The 21,856-nt window shown below is 42.9% G+C and overlaps 1 protein-coding gene across 6 annotated transcripts in view; it reads left to right on the top strand.

The window, feature by feature from the left end:
• The window catches only part of GRIP2 (glutamate receptor interacting protein 2), a 243,624-nt gene that overhangs the window by 178,315 nt on the left and 43,453 nt on the right, over positions 1-21,856 (top strand). For all 6 annotated transcript variants that reach the window (XM_071756021.1, XM_071756020.1, XM_071756022.1 and 3 more), the window contains exons 2-7: positions 9,117-9,197; positions 11,337-11,472; positions 12,190-12,335; positions 15,114-15,200; positions 15,487-15,562; positions 16,165-16,310. In XM_071756021.1, coding sequence (XP_071612122.1) covers positions 9,117-9,197; positions 11,337-11,472; positions 12,190-12,335; positions 15,114-15,200; positions 15,487-15,562; positions 16,165-16,310 — 672 coding nt within the window. The remainder of the gene's footprint in view (positions 1-9,116; positions 9,198-11,336; positions 11,473-12,189; positions 12,336-15,113; positions 15,201-15,486; positions 15,563-16,164; positions 16,311-21,856) is intronic.

Genomic DNA, 21,856 nt, shown 5'->3' with positions numbered 1-21,856 from the left:
CTATGGGCTGCTGAATGATTTTTAGAATGCTGCCCATCCGTCATCACAAAGCATCCAGTAATACAATGCTCAGGAGATTAATTCTTCTCATGAGGTAGGAAGGGAGGACACATACAGGGTGTATACATACGTTTCCACATACAGGGTGAATCTCTACAGCTGTCCTTCCCAATATCAGGCAATCTACCTTCCCATTGAAGATCAATATGCTCTCTTCTCATGCTTGTTCACCAGATCATGTTGCCTTCTCTCCTTTTTTTTCAGTACAGTACTACCTTATGTTTCCAAAGCTTCCTCCCTCCTTGGGAAGTTAAGCATCTCCTGTTCTGACAGTTTTTTTGTTGTATCTTGGCAGATGGAAGACAACAGAAGTACCATTTTTAAAGTGAAGACCAACAGGGAATTTGCAAAAGGCAAAATAGATCAAAGAATTTACTGTCACTACGGCAAATTGATGTCCATTTCTAAAGATGGAAACCCTGATATTTACCTGTTCTGTCATCCCCAGGCTGATAACTTGAGCTCTGTATTTGCATCCAGGCTGTGCACAAGGATGCTCAGTTATTGGCACCATTAGTGGAACCTGAGATGTGCCTTCCCATGTCCTCTCTGGACTTCTGGCTTTAGCTATTGACATGTCAAAAATAAAAAGCCAAAAATGGCTTAAGTGTGTACCTTTTGACAAACCTGCCCAGCTGGGAGGCAGGTCAGTGCCAAATCCTGTGCAGTGGAAGCAATCATGATGTTTTTCATTAAGAAGAAAGCTTGTTTTTCCTCTTTAACTACAGGGTTTTTAAACAAGCAGGAAATACTGGCCACTAGGTTTAAGTGGCACCTGTCATTTGAGCTCTGAAGTCTAATAAACTGACAGTATTTAATTTCATTTGATTGAGCTGTCTTTTTTATTTGATTTCACTCCACAGTCACTTAGCATGGTGTTTGTTGCTTGGAAAAAAGTCCTCAGGGTTTGGATTCAGCAGGCTGCATTTCTTACCATCTCCATATTCAAGAGAAAGTTTGGAAGCTTGTGTGGTGTAAATAGGGAGAATTGTTTTCCCTTGCCAGACAGGATTTACTGCTGCCTGCTGCATAGATTAATGAACCCAGTTGTATCTAGAGAGGCATTCTTCCCTGGGAATGGTGTTAGACTTTAATTGGTCATTTCTCACCACATTACAATTGCTCCCTTGGATAACTTTCATGAAAGACCAGTCTGAAAATGTATTTTATTCCTCTTTAATTTTTACTCTTGAAAGGTAGTTTCTTCAGATAACACAATCAGTATATCAGCAATATTTCATCCTCCTAGCTTATTGCTGGGCTCTCCTCAGCACAGTCTAAATTCCTTAATAAGAGAAATTGCCAGATTGACTGGAAAATGTACCTTTAATATCATCATTTCGAGCACTAGGACCATTGAGAAATAATAATCTCATTGAGTTGGTTTCTGCACTATTCTTGTCTCTCATGCACAAAATTACTGCACGTCTGAGTGCAAATGTGACATTCAAAGGGGTAAGAAACTACAGTTTCTCCTGCCACTGGGTCTTTTGTAAATATAAACTGATGAATAAATCTGAAAATATCTGGAACGGTAAGAGGGATTGCAGGAAAGGATCTTTCCCTTTCTCTCTTTATTTTTGTTCTTTACACTAGAAATTCAAATCTTGCTGGGGAGTGCTTACGAGAAGTGAACAGAAGAGAGGTGACTGTGGGAAAAAGGACCTTTTTGGTATGGATGTTTTTAAAGGATGCTTTGGGAGAAATGCATAGAAGTGAAGTCGTTTTTGTTATTTGTTTATGAGAAAAACTCTTGGTGCTGAAAACCCAGCCTGTGCTGTCCTTCAAGAAGCTCTTAATAAGCCTAACATAATGCAAAAAAGAGCATCCTCACCAGAACGAGGAAGAAGTTGTTCCTGATATTTTTGAACAAAGAAAAGTTGTCACAGGTCACTTGAGAAGAATAACAAACTCCTCTGTGAGCAGAAGAGCAAAAGAACCCTTTTTTTCAACAGTATTGCATCCCATATCCATTCTTCTTCTTTCAACCATGCAAAGGAAAATGAGTGGTGAAGTTGGTCTGGTTTGCACAACAGCTCTTTGATTTGCTGAGAGCAGTAATTTGGGTCTTTTCTGCTGAAAACACAATTTTAATGAAAGTTACAGGACTACAGCCATCTTTCAGGCTGCTCTCTCCCCACAGCCTGGATTGATGGATATTGGCCACTGGGTTACAGAGATACAAAAGTACAGTAGATGGGTAGGTGTTCAGCTTGTGAAGTTAATTTTCATAGAAAACAAAACAAAAAAATGGAGCTGGGTTTAATAAAAAATTCAAGTTGCTTTTTCAAATATTTTTTCTTCTGTCTCTCAGTACAGCTTGAGTGGAAATTAAGAACTGCTTCCAGGTCTGCTAACACACACTCTCTCCCATGTGCTGATTAGATAAATAAAGTTACTCTGCATTGATTTCCAAAGCAATAAGTACCAGACAGTGCATTGTAGCAATATCTCTGGTATATAAAACCATGACTGCAATGGCAGGTTGACTGCAAGTTCTTAACTTAGGTCTTTTTCATTTCTTTCCCTTTCATGCATTTTTATGGAATAGCATGCATTTTAAGGAAGCATGAGGAGTACCAGACCTTGGCAATGCAAGCTGGGTCTGGTATTTGTTCTTATCAGATGGGACTTGGATCAGTCCTTGGAAGGTGTTTAATATCCTGTGAAAGTTGATGGGAGTTATATCTTTCCAAAGCCTGGCTTCTCTGCAGAGCCAACTTAAATGAAATTAGATCTGCTTGTTTACTAAATGTTGAAACCCTCTTTGTTTCTCCATGAGAAGTGTGAGACTTCTTCCATCAGGGTTATGTGTCTGCTGAGGTCTTGTAGAGGGGGAGAAATATGCCCTGGTGTTCCTTGAAATCCAACCTGTTTGATAACAGAGGCATGTTCTGGCTCATGTCATTGTCTCACAAAGGCTACTGCTGTGCCAGTAACTATACAATTTCTGGTTGAAAATGGTTGCTTGAAACAAATTGTTCCTCTAAAAGTAATTTTGGTTTCTTATTAAAAAGAAAAAAAAGTAGAAGAACAAAGCACAGAGTATTCTGTAGAACAATAGGCTATTGTAGCTTTTATAGATCTGTTTCATGTGACTAAAGCAGCAGGTAGTTGTGCAATTATACATGCCTTAGAAGGCCTGGTAGATAAATGAACACAAGTTGTAGAAGAAAAGAAGGGGAGATGTGGAGGGAGATGAATTTCATGCTGTGTGTATCGGGGAGAAGCAATTAAGTAGTACAACTTCTTTTTGGAATTACCTCGAAGTTTGGACAAGTTCTCCCTGGCTCAGATGCTGCAAACTCCTCTGATGGCACAAGCTGCAGTTGGTAGAGTGTGTTCCCAGCCTGGGGAAGGGAGTGCAGTGACAGCAGGTGGATGATACTCTTAGCATGTTTTTTTGTTTTGATTTGTTGTTTTTTTTTTTTTTCGACCAGAAGTAGCTGGGAAGATGGAGGAAAGTTCTGCCTTTCGACTTTTGTCAAGGACTTTTTTCCAACACGCGTGGTTATTGTATGGTATGGCTGTTATCTCTAGCTGTGCTCTTAGAAAATTTGTGATACCAGAAGTTGAAGAGAAAACATTTCCCCAGGCCCTCATTTTTCTTCTGTGTAACTCATGAATATGTGCTGTGAGGGGTTTTGTTTCCAGTGGAGGGAAAAATATGAGGCTCATCTTCACAACAGACACAAACTTGTATTTATGAAATTAGGGAGGGGTGCTCCCAAAATAACTCGGTCCATTCCAGTCTGAGCTTGCTGGTAAGGGGAGATTTTTTAATTAATCTTCCTGATGTAAAGGAGAATAGAAGCATATCAAAGCCCTGCTTGGGTTTGAGGGTGCCTTGTGCTGATGGAATCTGTGATGCGCTCTGGGTTTGTCACCCACATACTTCCAAAAATGCCACACTAGCTCATGGAGAACAGAAAGCCAGAAAACTCTGGGTTTTTTTGAAGGTTAAAGGATGATTTTTGGATGCCTCTAGAAAACAGTCAGTTTCATGACAGTGAAGTTGTGCTGGAGAATCCCCAAGAAAAAGTGATGTTTTTCTTCTTGCTTTTAAGCACTTCACAGGAGCATGGGGTGTCTTGCCTAAGGACTTAGGATATTTGTTGCTGTATGCTTCGACCAATTTTATGTAGGGCAGGATTGTGAACTCCAGCTCAACTTTTGCAGTACTCTGAGAAAAGCAGCTTGGAGATTACTGCCATACTTTTTATCCATTTCTTTGGGTTTTATTTATTTTCTTTAACTTCTATGATATAGAGCTGGAGTGATGCATTTCTGGAGATGGGAAAAGAACTGAACATCTGTATTGCTTAAATAAACTAATGAGCAAATTTTTCAAGGGCCTAAGGAGCTTTGAGGTCCTTTGTTGGATTTAGTTGGATGGAAGAAAATTCAAGCCATTTGCTGAGGAAGGCTGGAGGAAGTGCTGTCCTTTCAGACTGAGGGTACAAACAGGAGTCTCTCCTCTGACCAAGATATTTGTTTACCTGTTAAACATCTAGCAGCGAGCTGGTTGATTTGCTGGTTGGCAGTGCGTACACTGAAATCAATCCTAGCCCCTATGAAATCTACAATTTCCCTAAATTGCGGATCCCTGGGCTTCCAGAACAGTTAGACCCATTTATTTTCTAAATGCAAACCACCACCAAGGTTCAGTTGCTGCCTTTCCAAGACACCTCAACAGTCCCCAGCTTTCATAGAGATGGTGGAGACATCCTGGGCCAAATCCTGTGTCTGTAGCAATCAGCAGCAAAACCAATCTCAGTAACACAACTTTTCTTAGTCAATACTCCCAATGGGATGTGAGCATAGGCATCAGGATCTCCTGACATCAATAGGCCTCAAGGCAACCTCTCTTAAAACGCGTGGGCGGAGGGGGAAGCTTTCTCAGAAAGGGCACTGATTTAGGAGTTTATTATCCCTGCCTGTGGGGGGAGAAAATGGGGTTTTTTCATTTAGAAGAGTTATTAGTCTAAGTTATTAAGAGAGATCAACTCTTAATGAAAACTGGCATTGGCTAAAAAAGACTCTGTGACACTGGGCTTGCTGTCTGCAAGTTGTTCACATTCCCGCATCGCTTTAAGACGGTTCCTGCGGAGAAAGCGTATTAATCTTGTGGGAAGACCAAGAGGTAAAACCTCCCATTTGATTAATGAAAAAAAGACAGTTGGAGACAGTTGCTTTGCCAGAGGGTAATTGCATTCCTTGTTTAGAGAAATTAATACTAAAACATCATTAAGAAACAAAAGCTGCTCACTCTAATGCAAGCCAGTGTTTTTTGCTAGAATAAAAGCATGAGATTGGAAGCAGGAACCCAAATGACTAAAACTAAGTGTGATTTGATCCATTTTGGGAAGTGTTGTTGCTCTAAGTATCTCAATTAAAAAGGGACAGCATAAAATACTGGTGTCCTGGCTGCAGGTGACAGGAGGCACTAGGGCCACTTGAAATCCCATTGATTGGAGGACCTGCTAAGAGCAGCTCAGTTTGCCCCGATCTTCCCTTCTCCTCGCCCATGGTACTTCAGCAGAAGCAAGGAGGTATTTTTCCTACTGCTGCATCTACCCTGTTTGTTTTTGAGGGAATGAGATGGATTATCTCTTCTTTTTTGTCACTGTATGTGATATATCCTACTGTAAGCTACTGTTGTTGCAGGGGAGGAGAGTTCAGGGTGATGTGTGTAGGGGTAGGGAACAGGGAACCTCTTCTCTCCCTGGTGTTAACAGCACATTGAAATGGCAATAGCTATTGTCAAAGAACTAACAGGAACTTTCCTATGATGTCCCTATTTTAGAGAGTGGAAAGATTTGGGAATTTTCAATGTTTTCAGTGCTTGGGCTGGTGCTACAATTTGGGCCAACTGAGCAATCAGGGTTTTTACCAGTCTTGCCTCTGACTCAATGCTGTGCTAGGCAGCAGAAATGACTAAGAGCGCGAAGAAAAGGAAATTATTTTCTTTTTTTCTTTTAAAATTTTTTTTTAATAAAAAAGGTATGTCCCTCCCCCCCCCAACCAAAACAAAACAATAAGAACCCCACCAGCCCCCCCTCCTCTCCAAAAGAAAACCAAACAAAAAAACCCCCCAAAACAACCCAAACAACAAAGCTCAGAAAAAGTGTCTCCATTAATAGCAGCTTGAGTGGCAGAGCAGGAAATCGGCTGAAAACGAACAAAGAGCCACACAGCGGGGATGCTCATGCAAGCAAATGCCAATTCACAGTTCAGTGGGTGGCGTGTGGCAGCTTCCTTTCTTGTTCAAACATTCTAGCCAGATAATGAGCAAAAAAACCCCAAACATTTTTCGCATAATCAACTGAGTTTGGAAGGGAGAAGCAGGAAAGGAAGGGGAGCTGTGGTGCTAATTATTTGCTGGCTGATGGAGCTGTCATCGGAGCTGTGCAGGAGGTGCCTTGCTAATTGCCAGCAGCAGCAGTAGCTTGGGTTGCTGCTCTTGGCCACTTGGCTGGTGGAGAAAGCATGGTTAGTGCATGGACAACCTGGGTGCTTGCTGAGATGGAAGCCAAGGCACATTTGGCAACAGCTATTGGGGTAGGTAGGGTGACTGCTAGAGACCTGGAGTTTCATATCAGTAGAGGTACTCTACTGGTAGTAGTAGAGGTACCATTAATATTGGTAGAGGTGGTGATGGGGAAATGAAGTGCAGAAGGGTGTTTGTAGCTGTCTGGTCCAGGAATCATAGAATCGTAGAGTCTCAGGTTGGAAAGGACCTCAAGAATCATCTGGTCCAACCCTTCGAATATTCTCATTTATGTGAGATGTCTCAGCACCGTGTTGAGCTGAGACTTAAAGCTTTCCTAAGTAAAGGAATCCACCACTTCCCCTGGGAGACCATTCCAGTGTCTGACTGTCCTCATAGAGAAAAATCTTGCTCTTGTGTTCAATTAGAATCTCCCCAGGAGCAACTTGTGGCCATTGCCCCTTGTCATACCCACATGACTCCTTGTAAATAGGGAGTCTCCATCTGCTTTGTAGCTGCCCTTTAAGAGATGGTGTGGGGCTTTACTTTTTTTTTGTTTGTTTGTTTGTTTGGTTTTGTTTGTTTGTTTGTTTGGTTTTGTTTTGGTGTTTTTTTTCTTTTTTGTTTGTTTTGTTTTTTTTTTTTTTTTTTTTAAATTTAATGCTGGATACTGTCCCAAGTAAATTAAAATTCTTTCTGGAGTCATTAAACCCAGATTAACCTTGACTCTGGCCTTCTCATCACCCAAAGAACCATTGCTCTTAAAAATGCAAATTTTGTTTTCAAACTTTCTCCTCTTAGAGCTGATGCCAGGCTGTACCAGCACCTCTCTGAAATCAATGGCTCCCCTTGGTGCTTGCTGTAATTGTCTAGCCAAGTGCTGCTCCTTTCACTGTCAGCATTGAGTAATGCTGGAAGATTGCAAGATCTCCAGGACAGTGCTGTTGTATTCTGTCTATTCTTCCCCTTATTTTTGGAATGTTTAACAGAGGTCCTGGATGTTTGGGTATCAAGGTTCAATGTGTTTCGGCGGTTATGGTTTGGCATAGCTTGGTGGTAGTGCCAAGTGCTGGTTCTTACTTCATTAGAAATCTTCAGCAAGTGGTGATGGAAAAACATTCAAAGTGATGCAGGAGAGGAGTCCAGGTCTGAATATTTACATTTTCCCTCTATGGAGTGCAAAATTTGGGATGGAAGAACTATGTGATGTTTATTTTTCAGCTGAAACTTTTTATGCATGAAAGTGCAGCTTTGAGTCAGCCCAAACCTATCACTGAATTTTGTCAACCTCTGAAGTAACTTCATCTGGGGCAACAAGAATTCCAACTAGCTGAATTTTTTTTTTTTCTTTTTTTGAAATTAATTTAGGTGGAAGCTTATTTCATTTTAATTTAAAAAAACATTAAAGCTCTTGAGCAAAATTCCCCTCCTGGTGGTTAAGTGTAACCCATGTGATTCAATTTACACCAGAATTTTTCTGTTTGTGGGGAAAGTGGGCTGCCAGCAGACTGAATATTGGTTTTGGATTCTCTGTGTAAGGACCGCAGTCTGGAACAGGGATGATTAAAAGTTGTTCTTTTTGTGTGCAGTGAGACAAAAATCTTCTCTAACTTATATTTAAGTTACTTAGGGGCTGTGAAAAGGAATGAAGGGATAAGGTTTTCAGTAACCAACATATCATGTTCAACTTCAGAAACCTTCACAGCTACTGAAAAATTGAGAAGGGCAATCCAAGAATGTGGTCTCTGAGGATGGGAGTTACTTGATGCCACATGGTTACTGGAGATTATTGATGGAAAAAGAGCCACTTTTTAGGAAGTGCCATAAAAACAGACATTTTATATGGATGGCAGTCATATCTGTAGAATGATGCTCCTGTCTCTGCAAATAACCTCTGTGCTTTGTAGAAGTCTTCATACAGGAGAATACAAAGGTATTTAAACAACCTAAATTTAAATTTCTACTTATGCTGGATGGTACATTTACTGTACATAATGCTATTTTCTCTTCTCTCAGACTTTTTTTAAAAGACACTTAAGAGAAGGTGCTTTCTATGTTGTACAGAGACTGGAGCAGCAGCAGGAAAATATGACTTTAAAATAATGGAATCTATAAGAAGAGGCAATTTTTTTCAAGTGTAGTGATTTAGAGCCCTGTTAGTGTCCTGATGTATAACTGCATTTCTGAAGACTGTAAGTTTCTTCACAAGCATAATGACAGGATTAAAACTTGTGAGACAAATGCCACAACTTTCTCTGTCCTTAGCTCTTCCACATAATTACAGGAGTAAGGGAATTTTGTTCTCTCCTAATGGATTAGCTTCATGAGGAATAAATCAAATAACAGTACTGCTTTTTTTGTTTCTTTCTCACCCTCTCTGCAAAGTAAGATTCCCTCCACATGATGCTGGGTGAAGCCAGGGCTGGTAATGTTTTTTCTTGCATACAGTCTGATACAGATGTGATTCCAATTCTGATGTCAACAGGACAAACTTTTTAAACTCCTCAGGTTCTGTTGTTTGTTACTTTGGTGCTAATTTCAGCTTCTGTATTTGCTCTGCTCACAGACGATGGCCCTTACTCGAAGGGGAGCAAGGACTCTGGGGGGATGGACACAGCCCTGGTCTCCAGGAGGCAAAGCATCCCAGGTAAAGGGGGGGATCAACTTCTGCTCCAAAATATCAGGACATCCATTGCACTTTTTCTGGCTACCCCTAAACTGTGTAAAAAACAAAACAAAACAAAACCCAGAGCATTTTGGTGCATCTATCACCAAGGGTTTTGCTGGAGGGGAGAAATGAATGGGAGTAACTGGTCCCAGTGAGTAGTATGGTGCAATCACAGTCTGGCATGGAGCTACTGATGGTGAATACAGGGAGCTGTGAAAGGACTGGTTCCTGCAGTAGGTTGGCAACCACAGATAAGAAAACAGAAGCAAAGGAGAGAGGGAAGAAACGCTGTCATATCTGAGCTCAGCAGGTGGGGAGAGAGACTGGCAGCGTCTGGCAAACATTGCGTTTCCCATGTGTGACTAAGTTTGTTTTAATATTTAGTCAGTCACAGCAGACTTGTGAAAAAACCACTCCTATGCAGAAACACCTCTGAGGGCTGAAGGAGTGGAGAAATGGTAGTACATTTGCCTCAGTCCTGGGCTTTGCCTGCCAGCAGCATGCCAGACAGTTATGGATAGGCTGCTCTGGACAACTCCTTTCCTGGGGCTTGATTTTGTCTTCTGACCATTAATGGCCCAGTCACAGGTTTGGTTTAGTGTGTGGTAGGGTGTGGGGAGGAAATGGGACCCTTTTGCTATTGCTTCATCATTCAGCAAGTTTTCCAAGGGATATTCTTCTTCTTCTGGAGCTTCTCCAATGCATTGTTACCATAGCACAGCCCTGATGGAGAGAGGCTGCCTCCCCTCACAGGAGGTGGTGTGTCCGTTAACCCCAACTTAAGACTTCTCAGTGGCAAACCTCAGCTGTGCTTTTCCTACTCTGCAATGCTTTGAGCAGCAAAATCCAAGCTTATATACGAGTAGAAGAAATCCAGGATTACTCTCATATAGCACTTAAAGACCATGTCTTGAAAGACCAGATCTCGCTTAACCAGCTTCCCTTTTACATCTCTGTCCATCTCCGGTAGCACCAGAAGATTTATAGAAGCATTGGTCAAAATCCCTTTATTTCTTACCTTGATAGACTGATCTCAGGGACTTGCCTTTTTCAGAGCAGTGATTTCTCCTTGAACTCATAACAATGTTTAATTGCACTCTGGGAATTCTCATTTTAAATACTTATCAAGGAGCAAAATGAAAGCCCACTGAAGAGCTAGTAATCTCCCCTTGCAGCACCATCTGTGTTGATCAGTCATGTCTGTGGCTGAGAGGAAATTTGCAGGATAGTGCTGGACCATGTTCCTTCCAGCACAGTGGGGAGCCCCCACAAAGTTTCTGGCAGCCCCTGGGATCCTGGGTTGGTGAACTGAAAACTAAGCTATTGTAGTTGGAAAGGGATCAAAACTCAGTTTAAAGAGCAAAAGCATTATGGACCTGATGTTTTACAACAAGCTGCCAGTGCCATGTTAAATGGGTGCCCAGCAGTCCCTAAATGGCTTCCAGACCAGCACTAGATTGCAAAGAGGTTCCCTGCTTGCATTAATCAAGTGAACAAATTATTCTTGGAACTGCTTTACACAACAGGTAAAGCATGGCAGGACTCAAAGTGAGGTGCAATTTCTAGTGTAATGGTGGCATTACAGAAGGTACAAAGTGCTCCTGATGGGCCACCACGGTGCCAAACAACATGGTTTTCTCCCAGTGAAAGAAGACAGAGGGGAGGAAGCCCTGCACCAGCATGGATTTTCTGTGTAAATGTGCTTTTTAAGAGACCCTGCCTTGCTTTGGAAATCATAGTGTGTGAGAAGTTTCAAATGTTCCCCCTCCAAGCAGAGCATCTCATTTAAGCCTGGTGGGGTTTGCTGCTCAAACAACCCCCCTGGGCCATTTGCAGACTGGGTTTTAGTCCTCATCTGTGGTACTACTACTATTTGCCATGTGCTGCTAATGCCCAAACTCTCATTCCTCTTCCTTGTCGAGCTTGATTCTACCTGAAAGACCTGCATGCAAATGCTTTCTCTCCAATGCTGTGAGTCCACCAGCACATACTTTTGTTGCACTATGTAATTTTAAATAAAAAGAAGCTAACTGTATAAATCATCCCAGGTCTGCTCTCCCACCACCTGTAGGAAAAGGGTGCCCTTTGAGATGTTTGCCTTTAATTGTGATCTTTCAGAGGAGTTCAGAGGGGTCACCATTGTGGAGTTGATTAAGAAGGAAGGAAGCACCCTGGGGTTAACCATTTCGGGTGGCACGGACAAAGATGGAAAGCCAAGAGTTTCCAATCTGCGACCAGGAGGACTGGCTGCAAGGTGAGAAGCACAAATGGGGCACAGAGAGCACAATAAAACTGGAGAGGAACAGTTGTGTTTTCTAGCTAGAGAATGAATATGGCTAGAATTAAAATAGTTGGCACCTGACTCCCTTTTTTTCAGGTGCTGCAGAATGCACAGTTGTTGCTTAGTAAGAAGAACGTCTTCTATTTAGAGTAATTTCCCATGTTCTGTGCAATTATGCTTTGAAATTCTTTGTAGGGGTATTTGGGATTCTGTGAAATCAGGCAGCCTTGTCAGGAGAGCTGCATGGTACAATACATCTTGATCAAGCTAAGTGGTTTAATATTGTATCTGTTCTGAATACTGAGTGTGCAAGTAATGGCTCCAAAAAGGGATGGGAGAAGAAAGGCTCCAAGAAGCAGAGAAAGGGAAGGAATAATTGAACACTTTCACAGAGAACAGGCTAAAGGCAAGGCGTTTCCTTCTTCCTTGCTGGATTTTTTTTCCAGGCAATTCTTGGTATGCTTCTCTTTGACTGATTGATCTACATGAATGGGAATTGAGCAACAAAAAGAGAGGCTGTGAACACATACACAGAGATTGTTGTTGTGTTTACAGGCCTGAACACTTGCCACAGGGAAAGATAGATGGCTTTGATTTTAACACTTCCCTCTGGAGAGGGGATGAGAACAGCAAACACTTTGTGCCATTACTGGTTTGATTTTGGTTTTTTCCCCTTCTCTTTATTTGCAGAAGTGACCAGCTGAACGTCGGGGATTACATCAAGTCAGTGAATGGCATCAACCTGACCAAGCTGCGGCACGACGAGATCATCAGCCTGCTGAAAAACGTGGGCGAGAGGGTAGTGCTGGAAGTAGAGTACGAGCTCCCGCCAGCCGGTGGGTGCCTCTCTGATAACCTGCCTCGCTTTCCTGGGCTGGTTTTTTGTCCTGGGGGGTACAGATGGGGTTGCTCGTGCATTATTAGCCAGCGTGGCCACGGCAGCACCCAGGGGCGTTTTGAGGTTCTGCCTTCACCCTCTGGCAGTGCCGCGGTGGCTGTGGCAGAGCCGGGTGCTGCTGGAGCAGAGCGTGTTTTCCAGCACAGTGGGTGCCTGTTCATGCACACCGGTGGGAGATGGCTGATTAGATCTGTCTTGCCTCAGAGTGAGTCGGTAGCACAGGTCAATCTGCCTCCTGATGCTGCTTCAGATTGTTTTCCCTTTTCCCTTTTGGAAAGGTACGGGAGGTTTCGTTTGGTCTTAAGCATGTTTTGCCAGATCTTCTTTTCTGAACTGTGGCAAATGCTGTTATTCCTCAAGATGCTGTGAAATGTTATGTGTTTTCAGAAGGGAAGCTGAAGCAATCTGCTTTCTAGCCACAGGGCTCCAGCAGAAGCTGGCAAGCCCAACTCACAATAAGAGGGTTTGTGGCCTGACACGGGAGACTGCCTGCTCTTGCCCTCATTTGTTTGTTCTGGTTAAAACAAATTCCTCAATACATTTTCTCATCAAAGTCTTTCCATGTGAAACCCATCTCCCCAGTTATTTATTACTCATTCAGTTACCCGGATCAATCAGAGATGGCAGAAGAAAGAACAACTAAAAATAAGATGACATGAAAAACAAAATTAATGAATTCTAAACATTTTGCCCCAAATAGGAGCCTATATTACATTTCAGAGCTTTCCTGTAGCTGCTGCCTTTTCATGAGAAGTATTGACTATGTAAATGACCATGTAAAGCCCTAAGCAGAAAAAAAATAATATGAATTAGCTGAATCTCTATCTATTATCCCTCTCTGTTCTGCAATGAATGTTAGTTAGCTTTTGCATATAACTCTGGTAAAACTGTGGCTTAAGTTTCCCATGCTCACTAGAGTGGACAATTCTTAACCTTTCTCCTTATTTGTGAATGTGGCTATCAGGACTCTGATAAGCTGTCCTTACCAGCTAAGGAGCAGTGCCAGTACTGCATGGCTCAATCAATAGCATTGATGAGAAAATGTCCCCACCTCTGAATGAGCAGGAAGAGCACACTGATGCAGTGACTTCTCTTCCATGAATTTCTTGATGCTCTTTATGGCTAGTCCAAGCAAAGAGGCACTGCAAAATACAGGGAATTGTCAATTATTGTCTTGCTCCAGTTCATTGTGAGTTTTTATCCACAGTGAGGGTTTGTTACTGCTGAGTGCTCTCTCTTTCCCTCCCTTTCCCTGGGCAAAGAGCAGGAATAGAGTACAAGTCAATAGCTTGTGCTTGTGGGTTTGAATTTTTCTCCCCACTTCGTGATTTCCTGCTTTGGAAGAGACCTTGTAAGCCCAAGTCTAGTTTTCAGGCCACTGTGTCATATCATCTCTTTCATAAATAAACCAAGCCCTTTATTAGCACTGGCCTAGGTTTCCCCGCTCCCCACTGATCTTATGAGAGGCTGTTGCAGACCTTCACGCTTGGGTGCTTAGGACAGAAATTGGATGGTTTCTCAACTCATTTGTGGATGTTTTATACCCTTTCCTTGTTATGTGAGTACAGTAGCTCTTCCCTTCTGGAGTATTTCTAGGCTGTGTGTGTCCCTGTTTGCAGTCTGGACACAGCATCAGGAGCAAAGCAGATGTGTGGGGAATAGTGTTTTGGGGGGTTGTTTGGCCTCACTGCAGCCTGGTCCCCAGGGCTTCCTGCCTGCAAGGCAGTACCATGTCTTTTGGGTTAGTTTAAGGGTTACTTTAACCCTAATTGGGGTGGAGGTTGCAAGCCCTCAGGGTGCATGGAAGTGAGGATCAATGTGGTCAGTGAGGACAGTGGGGAGATTTGCTTCAGAAAGCCTCTCCTGAGCCAAAGGGATGTGCCTAGGGGAGCCTTCAGCTTTGATTTACCAGGCTGAAGTCAGCTCTTTGTCTTTTATTCTGATTATCCCTGGGGCCATCCACTGCACTTGATTTAAAGATTAGGAATTGATCTCTTCAGGGTGGACCAGGCTGAAATGCCACATGCAATTCTGGATGCAGAAGACTGGGAAATTGTTCCAAATTCACTGAAGTAATTCAATAATTCATTAAATAGCAGAGGATGGCCAGGGACAGAAACAGTTTTCTTTCTTTTTCTCTTTACTTTTGTACATTAAACAGAACTGTGTATTTAACATAAAATTACTGAATTGCCCCTAGGATCAGTTTAAGGATTCACTTAATCTTTTTCTTAAAGTCAAAATATGAGAGGTAAGGGAAAAAATCCTCAACCTTTTGCACAGAGGATTTGGGATTTTCATTTTCTTTAAGGTCAGTTGGTGACTTGATTCCTTACACTTGCTGCTGGCTTGTTTTTTTTTTTTTTTTTTTTCAATAAGTTTCCATCTGCAGTAGAAGCTTCTGACTTTGGAGTAATGCTGGACACATGAAAGCCAGTTGATAAACAACAGGGTTTTACTTGAATGTCAGAGTATCAACCAGGACAAATTTGAGGGGAGATACACAACACTTAGCTGGTAAAACCATCCAGAAACATGGTGTTTGGGTCTTAGGGGGGTTCACACATATGGGTCAGGCTTTTTTGCCTCCAAAAAGGAATATACAATATGGGTATGAGTCTGAACTTTCATTTCAATGCCATTTGGATGAGTTTTGGTATTATTTTGCAGGGTGGCATGGGACTGGGAGTAACTGGGTCTTCCTCTCTTCCTTTAGTGCCAGAAAGCAGTGCTGGCATTATTCCCAAGACCATTGAGGTGTCCCTCTACAAGGAAGGCAACAGCTTTGGCTTCGTGCTGAGAGGTTAGTGGCTTCTCCAGTGAAAATCAAAGAGGAAACAATCACTGGCAGAGGTCATTTGGGAAGCAAGAAGAAAAAAGTTAGAAGATGAATGTCATAAACCTCAGCTGAGAAGCAAAAACATATCCTGCAGAGCATCCCGTGCAGCCTTCAAGGACTACTGGCTTCCTAATCCAGGGCAATCTTTTTGCTTTCAGTCTGTGTCAGCTGTTATGTGATAAATGTCTCAGCACTCTCATTCAGACTTTCAAAGCTTCAGTGACTTATGGCTTTTCTGCTTTGATTACAGGGGGAGCCCATGAAGACTGGCACAAGTCCAGACCACTGGTGCTCACCTATGTGAGGCCGGGTGGCCCAGCAGACAGGTAATGCTCATGTTGCACCTCCAGAATTTGCTCTCACAAGGCAGACCAGCAGCTCTCACCATGCTCTTGGGCATGTCTTTCTTTCTGGTTTCCTCTCCAAGGCTTCCCAACCTGGTAGAGGGGAATGACACAGGTGGTGTGGGACCAGTGATGTGTGAGGAGGATGGGTCTAGTGCTGATCAACTGACTCATGAATTGATGTTACAGTGATAAGTAGAAACTCTTCCAGAGGCAGCCACTTAACTAACCCTGTGAAAATGAAGAGCTGATGCTGTTTTAGAAAGCAGGAGGCAATCTGTTCTCATGACACTGATGTGATACTGGCCTTGTACTATAAATAACCTACTGTCCCAAGAAGTGTTCTGTTTCTATGAGATCAAAGTCATTAACTTAAATATAGAAATGATAAATATATCTACTAAAAATTTATAAGTATATTAACATGTAAACAAAATACATGCATGTATAATATATATGTAAGAATATAAGCATGAGAATATATGCATAAGAAAATATATAGAAAATTTATCTTAAATATACATCAATACATACATGTATATAGGAAAAAGATTTCAGTAATGTGTGCCTGTGGCTTCCTACAGGGAAGGTTCCTTGAAAATTGGGGACAGGCTGCTGAGTGTCGATGGGATCCCTCTGCACAGCATGACCCACGCTGATGCCCTCAACATCCTGCGGCAGTGTAGCCAGGAGGCACTCTTCCAGATCGAGTATGATGTGACCATCATGGGTAAGGCCAAAGATGAATGTGGTGGCATTTTCTCTGACTGCCTGGAAAATATGTGAGACTAGAAGCAGCAACAGGGATACTCAGTTTCAGTGGAAAAATTGCTGAGCAGTGCACTGCCAACATGGGCGTGGGGGGTAGAGTTCAAAGCTGGCTTAGTTGAGTGCATTTGAAATGCCCTTACCCCATGATGTGTCTCGGTGGGAATGATAACTGATTTTAGAGGAGGGAGGAAAAGGGGAGTTTCTTATGTAGGCAAAGAGGGCATAGGAGAAGTTGGAGTCAAAGGGGCCTGGAATGTTGGCCTTCTGCCAGCACTGCAAATGTTGCTATTAAATATGTGCAGGGGAGCAAGCTGCAAGCAGGTGGTGACTTGATGTGGCTGTGGCTTCAGTTCTGAATTTTGACCCTGATTAATTCTGCAGCTATTCCCCTTCTTAGAAATTTTAGTTCAGATCTGCTCCTGAAATAAAGGAGGGGTGGTTGACTGATTGACCCCATGTAAGACAGACTTTATCCGGAGGATGGGTATTTCTAAAAAATGCTCTACACAGTAGTTATTAAGTTTGAGGGTTTGGAGGGTTGGTGTGTTGGTTTTTTGCTTATTTTTTTTCATCTGATTTTCAGTTTCAGGCTCTAGGAAAGGGCTTATTATTAGCTACTGTAAAGTAATTTTGAGTTGGCTTTGTGACACATGGCTATTACTGCAGTGAGTGCCATTAATGAGTTTAAGGTTTCCACTGAGTCTGAAGCTGTGTGGGCTCTGGAAGCTTGTTGAGCTGTGTTGAGATTTTGATGTTGCATATATGTCTCCAGACAGGTTTCTGCCTCTACTGGAGCCACAAGCTGGACTAATCTAGGGTCTCTTTTGTACATGTTGCAAAGCAGTCCAACATGTGTGAGCCTGAGATCCAATGAGGAGCCCTTGATATCAGGTTGTTTCCTGATTTGGCAGTAAAGAGGGAAATCAAAGGGATCTGTAAGTGAGGGAGTTTAATACCACCCCACTACCAAGGAAAGGGGAGTTGAGAATGCCAGAATGTGCTGTGCACAACATGCAAGAGGTTTGCTCCAGGACAAGGGAGTTCCTTGTGCCAGCCCTGAGGGCTTTCTGCTGCCTTTTTAGTCTCCTTCCCCCAGGTTTTCCTCTTTCTTTCATCAGAAACTCCACAGGTGTTGGACATACAGGGTGTCCCCTGGGGGAGGAGGCTTCCAGGACATGGAGAGCTGTGTGGCATGGAGGCATGAGTTCCTCTGGGAGATCTGTCAGGAAAACCTGATGCCTTGGCATTTGCCTACAACCTGCCTGGCTTCTGCTGTGCTACACAAGCAGAAATTGTCTGGTGTCCATGAAAAAGAGGGAACATTTGAATGATGCAGAACAGGAACTACCCAAACCCTATTTTCTGCCTTATCATATGGCTGTGGTACCTCTATAGCAGTCAGTGAGGGATGTCCCCTCCTCTTCTCCTGGGCTGGTCCTGCCCAGGGAGGGGGGTAGGTGGGTTTAAGGAGGGATTTTGCACATAACTGTGAAGTCTGAACAGTAGCAAACCATTACTGGTGTTTGGAAAATGGGCTGTTGGGGGCTTTGTTGTCTGTACGGTCCCGTGATGCCTTTGTTGCAGAAAACTTGATTGTTTTAAAACCTGACTTGGAGCAAAAATAACCATGAAGATGTCTTGGTATTTCTTATTGAGTAACTCTCTCACCTAAAGCTGTTAGGGTTGAGTGAACACAGAGAGAGAGAAGGGTTTCATGCAGTGATTCTCTATCTTGTGTTGCTATACACTTGACCATGGTCAGATACTTCCCAAGATGTAAAAATAACCCCTTTCTTAGATAAGTTCAGCACAGAGAGTGGTTCTCCCCAGAGCTGTAAAGGGATATACTTGCCCCGCTTTCTTTTAACATAAGATAATGCAGAACACATAGCTCAAAACAATCTCTGCAGACAGTTCTGCCAGGCAACAGCTAGTAACTGCAATAGGAGATTATCCCCAGATCACAGCTATTACAGACATTCTCTTTACCAGCCACAGGAAGATGATGTGGGAACGGAAGAACCGGTGCTGGAAGTAGTGTGAGGATGTTATTAGCCTGAAGGGAGTACTCCTAATTCCCATTTTGAAGGCTTGGTGAAGGGGCTAGGGGTACATATGGCCACACACTTCACTTGATTCTTTTGAAGAGATGGGGACACCCCCGTGAAGTGGTGTTTGGCCTGTTCATCCCTGGGAAAAAATAGGGGGGGCTGGCATCATGCTCACTCTCTGTTACATGCTGGGGTGATGTGAGTTGATCCTCGAGGAGGGAGAGTTGTTTATTCACATCTGTCCTTGGTGAGAGACCAATGCTGCTGTGGGGGAGTGTTGAATCACAGCATTCCCCAGCTGGCTATGTGGTTTCCTGGCCAAAATTGTGCATGAGCTGCACGAGGCCAATCTGGCTCTTGGTGTGGAGGATGCAGCAGATGCATCCCACTACCACCACCAAGCATCCCCTAGGTCTTGAGCTTTCACAAGGGAGGCCAGTGCAGAACCACGCCATGGCAGGCCTTTAAGCAAATTACCTGAGATTTCTGAAGACCACTGAAGGAATTAAATTATTCTGCTGTTTCCATTTAAAAGGAGTGCAAAGTGGGCATGCACTTCCCTTGGGTGTTGGGAAAGTCTCCGCCCTTTGCTGATGACAGATAAACGTTGGAATGAACAGATGCTTTCCTGTGGCAACACTCTACCTTGTGGGCCTTTTAAAAGAGGGGAGTGAAAAAAATAATAACAAAATAAACTGATCAGCCAGAAACTGTTGGCATTTCGATAGTTACTCTGTAAATAAGCTTTATGTGCCATGGCATGAGGCACTGGGCTGCAAGCCTTCAGGGTAGACTCATGGAGGGGGGGGAGAGGCTCTCTGCCAGAGATGATGAGTGAACAAAGAAATTTGCCATGTTCTTCTTCTCTTCCTCTTCCTTTCCCAGGCTACCCCTCTACCCATTTGTTTTTAGGATGGAGATTTTTAGGCCTGCAGGGCTCTCCTGATGGAGCAGAAGGCTGGTAGTGTCCCATAGTTGTGTGACTGTTTGGTATCCTGTTCATTTAGTCAATGCCACCTAGAAAGAGCAAATGTCTTCAAAAAGGTGGAGGGCTTAAGGTTTTATTTCATTAGTTAAAATATTGTTTCTGAAGATGTATGAAGATAGCATCTCTGCTTTGCCTCAGCTATGTCAGGAGGTGGACATCATTCATCTAGCACAGGGGAATGGGAGAGGGATCTTATTTTGGATCCTGTTTGACTGTTCCCTGAACAAACATGTATTTTGAACAAGTTGTATGACAGGTGTGCCTCAGTTTTCCAAGCTGTATAATAGTATGGTTGTCATCTAGAAAGCACAATACGTTGCTTACAAAACACTTTCAAACCCTTATATGAGAATCTGCACTACCACGCAAGGCAGAAGATGCATAAATGTTTTTTCTGTTCCTTGGTAACAAAACCCTAGAGAAATGATGCAAGCTGCTCCATATTAAACTCAGTGATGCTCATTCTGCAATGGTACATCCTGAGTAGCATTTGAGCTGAATATCTCATGAATGCTGAGCCTTCAGAACTAAAGCATACACTCTTTTGGCTTGTGAGAAAGATTCTTGCTTTAAGTAAGGTGAGAGTTGCAGTGAAATGCAGGAGAGTCTCGGATCCTTTTCCGCAGATGCTGGATGAGGTTGCAGCCATGTCTGGTCGTGCAAAAAACTCCTCATGGTGCCAAAGCAGCAACACCAATTGATTTCCTACAGCGAGGTTATTGCATGGCCTGCCCTGGTCTCTCCCTGTTTCTTTTTAAATTATCTTGTGTGTAATAGCCCCATGTTAATCACACCTCACAAATATGGTAATTTGCACATTCCTGACCTTTGATTTGAGCCAGATCTTTCCCTAGAATGATTAATAGAGGCTTGGCTGGTTATTTCCCCAACAAATGCCTCTATAAAAATGGATTTGGAGCAATTATTATCCACGCCACTGGAGATGAGAATTAAAAGGGACACTGGGGTGGCTCGTGTGGTGGGAGGAGGGACTGTGTACTGGAGGCAGGACTGTGATTCCCTACAGTCTTATCAATACCTAGGTCCTGGCATGGGACAAGGCAGGCATCGTGCTGAGACCTGCCCTGGGAAACACTTGGCAAAGCCAGAAAGATTGTGCTGGACACACATGGGCTGCAAAACAGCAGCATAGCTGCTGTTTGTTCTTGGAAGAGATACTCAGTCTCTTGGTGCTTTCTTTGCTAATGAAGGCTTAAATGTACTTTTCTGGAGGCTTTATCTGCTTTGTGTATCTTTTTATTGCACTGGGGCTGTGTTTTTGCCAGGGCCTCCAGGTCTCCCCAGTGGTCCTTTTCAACAGAGAATAAACAGTGTTTTGTTTGTAGCCTTATATAACTGTTAACATAGCTCATTCCTCCTCCTTCCTCCACTGGGAAAAAGGCCACTTGTGAGTAGAACCTGAGCATTCCCAGGGGAATCATCTCTGTCTCCAGAGACGGAGCATCTTCAACAGCAAGGAAAAACCTCACTGTGCCTTAGCTTCTGAGATCTGTATCAATGCTGCTGTTTATCAGAGAGCAACAATGAGCTCAAGTTTTGAAGTCAACTAGCATCAGCATTTTTAGTGGAGCCTGGCTTTGGAAGAGAAAAGCCTTACTATGAATAATTAAGGGCTGAGAATGCATCAAGTTCCCGGAGAGCTCTGCTGGTCTTTCCTCCAAAGTGGACAGCTGTGTTTTGATGAAGTGCTTTTGTGGTTGTGGGATGTCTGGTGGTGATAACATGTTTGTGAATCCACCCTTTTTATGATAACTTTAGGTAATCTGGAAGCATATGTGTGCAATAGAGTGGAGGCAATTTCTGTCTGATCAGCCAGACACAGAGGTTTTCTTTTTTCCTTCCCCTGCCTCAGAAGAGATGAACAGGTCTGGTGCAAGCTTATGCTAACAGGTGCAATTTTGTAGGAGTTTTGTAGTCTCACAGCATCTATTAAGCTTTTTGCAGAAATTCAGCTTTTAACATGAATTACCCTTGTATTATCTGATGGAGAGAGGAAGCTTTTGTAAGCTTGTGAGTAGGTAGCTCTGTGTTTCCCACTGTCACACCAGAAGAGATGAACAGAGTGGTTGAGGTGTTATTTTGGAGCTTGTGCTGGAGCACACAGGAGTTTCTGGCTTGTGCTCATCAGCACAAAAGACTTCCAAGTACTATACTTCAGAAAGTGGGATCCTGTTTCTTTCTGCCACCTTTTTTGTTTGGTTGGTAAGAAGCCTGTAGCAGCAATGTCATTCTGATGTTCCTTTTTTGTGGTTTTAGTACTGTTGGTGTGACTGAGCAATCAGTCTTTCTATTTGACCCGAAGAAAAGAGGCAGGGGGATTGTTTCTGTGAGTGAATTTTAATATTTCTTCACTTCATATATATTCTGTGCAGAAGCAATATTACTCCTTGAGTTTACTTCTTTGTTAAGTTACAACATCAACTATAGGATGTCCATGCTACCGTG

Source organism: Heliangelus exortis, chromosome 12 (genome assembly GCF_036169615.1).
Source record: "Heliangelus exortis chromosome 12, bHelExo1.hap1, whole genome shotgun sequence".
Lineage (NCBI taxonomy): Eukaryota > Metazoa > Chordata > Aves > Apodiformes > Trochilidae > Heliangelus > Heliangelus exortis.
The sequence above is the reverse complement of the archived record's forward strand: the minus strand, read 5'-3'. Positions and strand labels throughout refer to the sequence as shown.